The 1932-nt window shown below is 46.4% G+C and overlaps 1 protein-coding gene across 3 annotated transcripts in view; it reads left to right on the top strand.

Moving 5' to 3' along the window:
* The window catches only part of SGTA (small glutamine-rich tetratricopeptide repeat (TPR)-containing, alpha), a 25030-nt gene that overhangs the window by 10449 nt on the left and 12649 nt on the right, over nucleotides 1-1932 (top strand). For all 3 annotated transcript variants that reach the window (XM_015405494.1, XM_015405495.1, XM_015405496.1), the window contains one exon: nucleotides 1595-1699. In XM_015405494.1, the coding sequence (XP_015260980.1) occupies nucleotides 1595-1699 (105 nt within the window). The remainder of the gene's footprint in view (nucleotides 1-1594; nucleotides 1700-1932) is intronic.

Here is a 1932-nt window from a genome sequence, read left to right as displayed (position 1 = left end):
GGCTTAAAAGACCATCATCTGCAAGAGGTGTCGTTTGTAAAGAGAAGTAGAAGAGTTGGATTTGTATCCCGTCCTTCACTCGGAGTCCCAGAACGGCTTACAATCTCCTTCCCTTCCTCTCCCCACAACAGATACCCTGTGAGGTAGGTGGGGCTGAGAGAGCTCTTTCGAGGACTGCTCTGGAGAGAACAGCTCTGAGAGAGCTTGTGACTGACCCAAGGTCACCCAGCTGGCTGCGCGTGGAGGGGGGGGGAATCAAACCCAGTTCTCCAGATTAGAGTCCCTAAGCACTATACCAAACTGTGCCAAATCTATGGTGTGGCCTTGTTTGGAATACTGTGTACACTTCTGGTTGTCGTTACCGCAAAGAAAGGACATTGTGGAGGTGGGGAAGTGCAAAAGGTGGCAACCAAGATGATATAAGAGGCTAAAGTACCATTCTTATGAGGAAGGGCTGAAGAGTCTGGGGTTTAGAAGAAGAGTGAAGAAGACACAGGATAGACTACACATGGGGTGGAGAATGTGGGTAGAGAGAACTTTTCCTCCCTCTCCACATGGTAGTAGAACTCAGGGGCACCCACGTTGATGGGGCAATAGATTCAATAGGAAATACTTCAGTGATTAAGTTATAGGATTTGCTGTCTGTAGACACTGTGATGGTCTGGAGCATAAATAGCTTTTAAAGGGGGCTAGGTAGATTTATGGTGGCGAAGAGGGTTAGACAGATTTATGGTGGTCCATCAGTGGCTGCTGGCCGTGTCGAGTAAAGCGAACCTCTGAAACCCGGTGTTAGCAGCATCACGGGAAGCCTGGGCCTCTGTGCCCTCTTTATTGGCTCTCCAGGGCAGCTGGCTGGCTGCTGTGTGCAGCAGGGTGGAGGGCTAGATGGACCACTGGCCTGATCCTGCAGGGGTGTTTTTAGGTTCCTGTTCTACCACTCCACTGAGCTGATGGTGGTGCCTTCCTCTGATGTGGTGGAGGAAGGTACCACCAGTATCTGGAGCTTGCTATCACAAGGCACCAAGAAGGCTGCTGGCTTTAAAAGGAAGTTAGATCGATTCCCAGTCATGGCAATGGTTTAACTTTGTGCAAATTACATTGAGGAATGTTTCTTCTACCGGGATACTCAGGAAGATCCTCTGTGTCTCCTACAAAAAAAATATCTCCCACAGTTGCCCCATACAGAAAATCTGCCTTTGCCTCTCTTTATGATGCCCTTGTTGCTTTTTCACTGACTTCTCTTAAAATAATTATGGTGGCACAGACAAATCTGAGAACACTTTTCAGGGTTTCCAGTTGGTATGTAATAATATACCTTTCCGGACACACTTGGCCCAAGTTTGAAATGCTCTTAAAATTAAGAGTAGTGGTATTTGTCCTTGTGGTGATTGTTAGGGAACGCTTGTCTTTTCAGATTAATTCGTAGGCACCTTTTCGTGTATAAAGCAAAATCTGAACCGGAACTTTGCCTCAGAGGGGAAGGTCAAGGAGAAGTCTTGCATCCATATTCTAGTTATATAATTTCTCACAATGATGATCCAGGACTCTGCTGGGAATCTCTCTCTCTCTCTCTCCTCCCCCCCCCCCCTTCCAGGGCTGCTGCTTACAGCAAACTTGGGAATTATGCCGGAGCAGTTCGAGACTGTGAAAGGGCGATAAACATCGATCCCAAATACAGCAAAGCCTACGGCAGAATGGGGTAGGCCTTTCCTTACATCAGCTTCCCGACACCTTAACTGCTGGACTTTGGCTGCTGATGCTGACCCTTGTCAGCCTCTCGTACACGTATTACACGTATTACACGTATTTATTACACATATTACACATATTACACATATTACACATATTACACATATAGTATATTACATATTATTATGTATATTATTCATCCTCTCCTATAGTGTTGATAGAGAGCAGAAAGCTCAGCAGCAA

Source organism: Gekko japonicus, unplaced genomic scaffold, assembly GCF_001447785.1.
Source record: "Gekko japonicus isolate JY-2015 unplaced genomic scaffold, Gekko_japonicus_V1.1 scaffold2312, whole genome shotgun sequence".
Classification (NCBI taxonomy): Eukaryota; Metazoa; Chordata; class Lepidosauria; order Squamata; family Gekkonidae; genus Gekko; species Gekko japonicus.
Note: the sequence above shows the minus strand (reverse complement) of the source record. Positions and strands in the feature narration are given on the sequence as shown.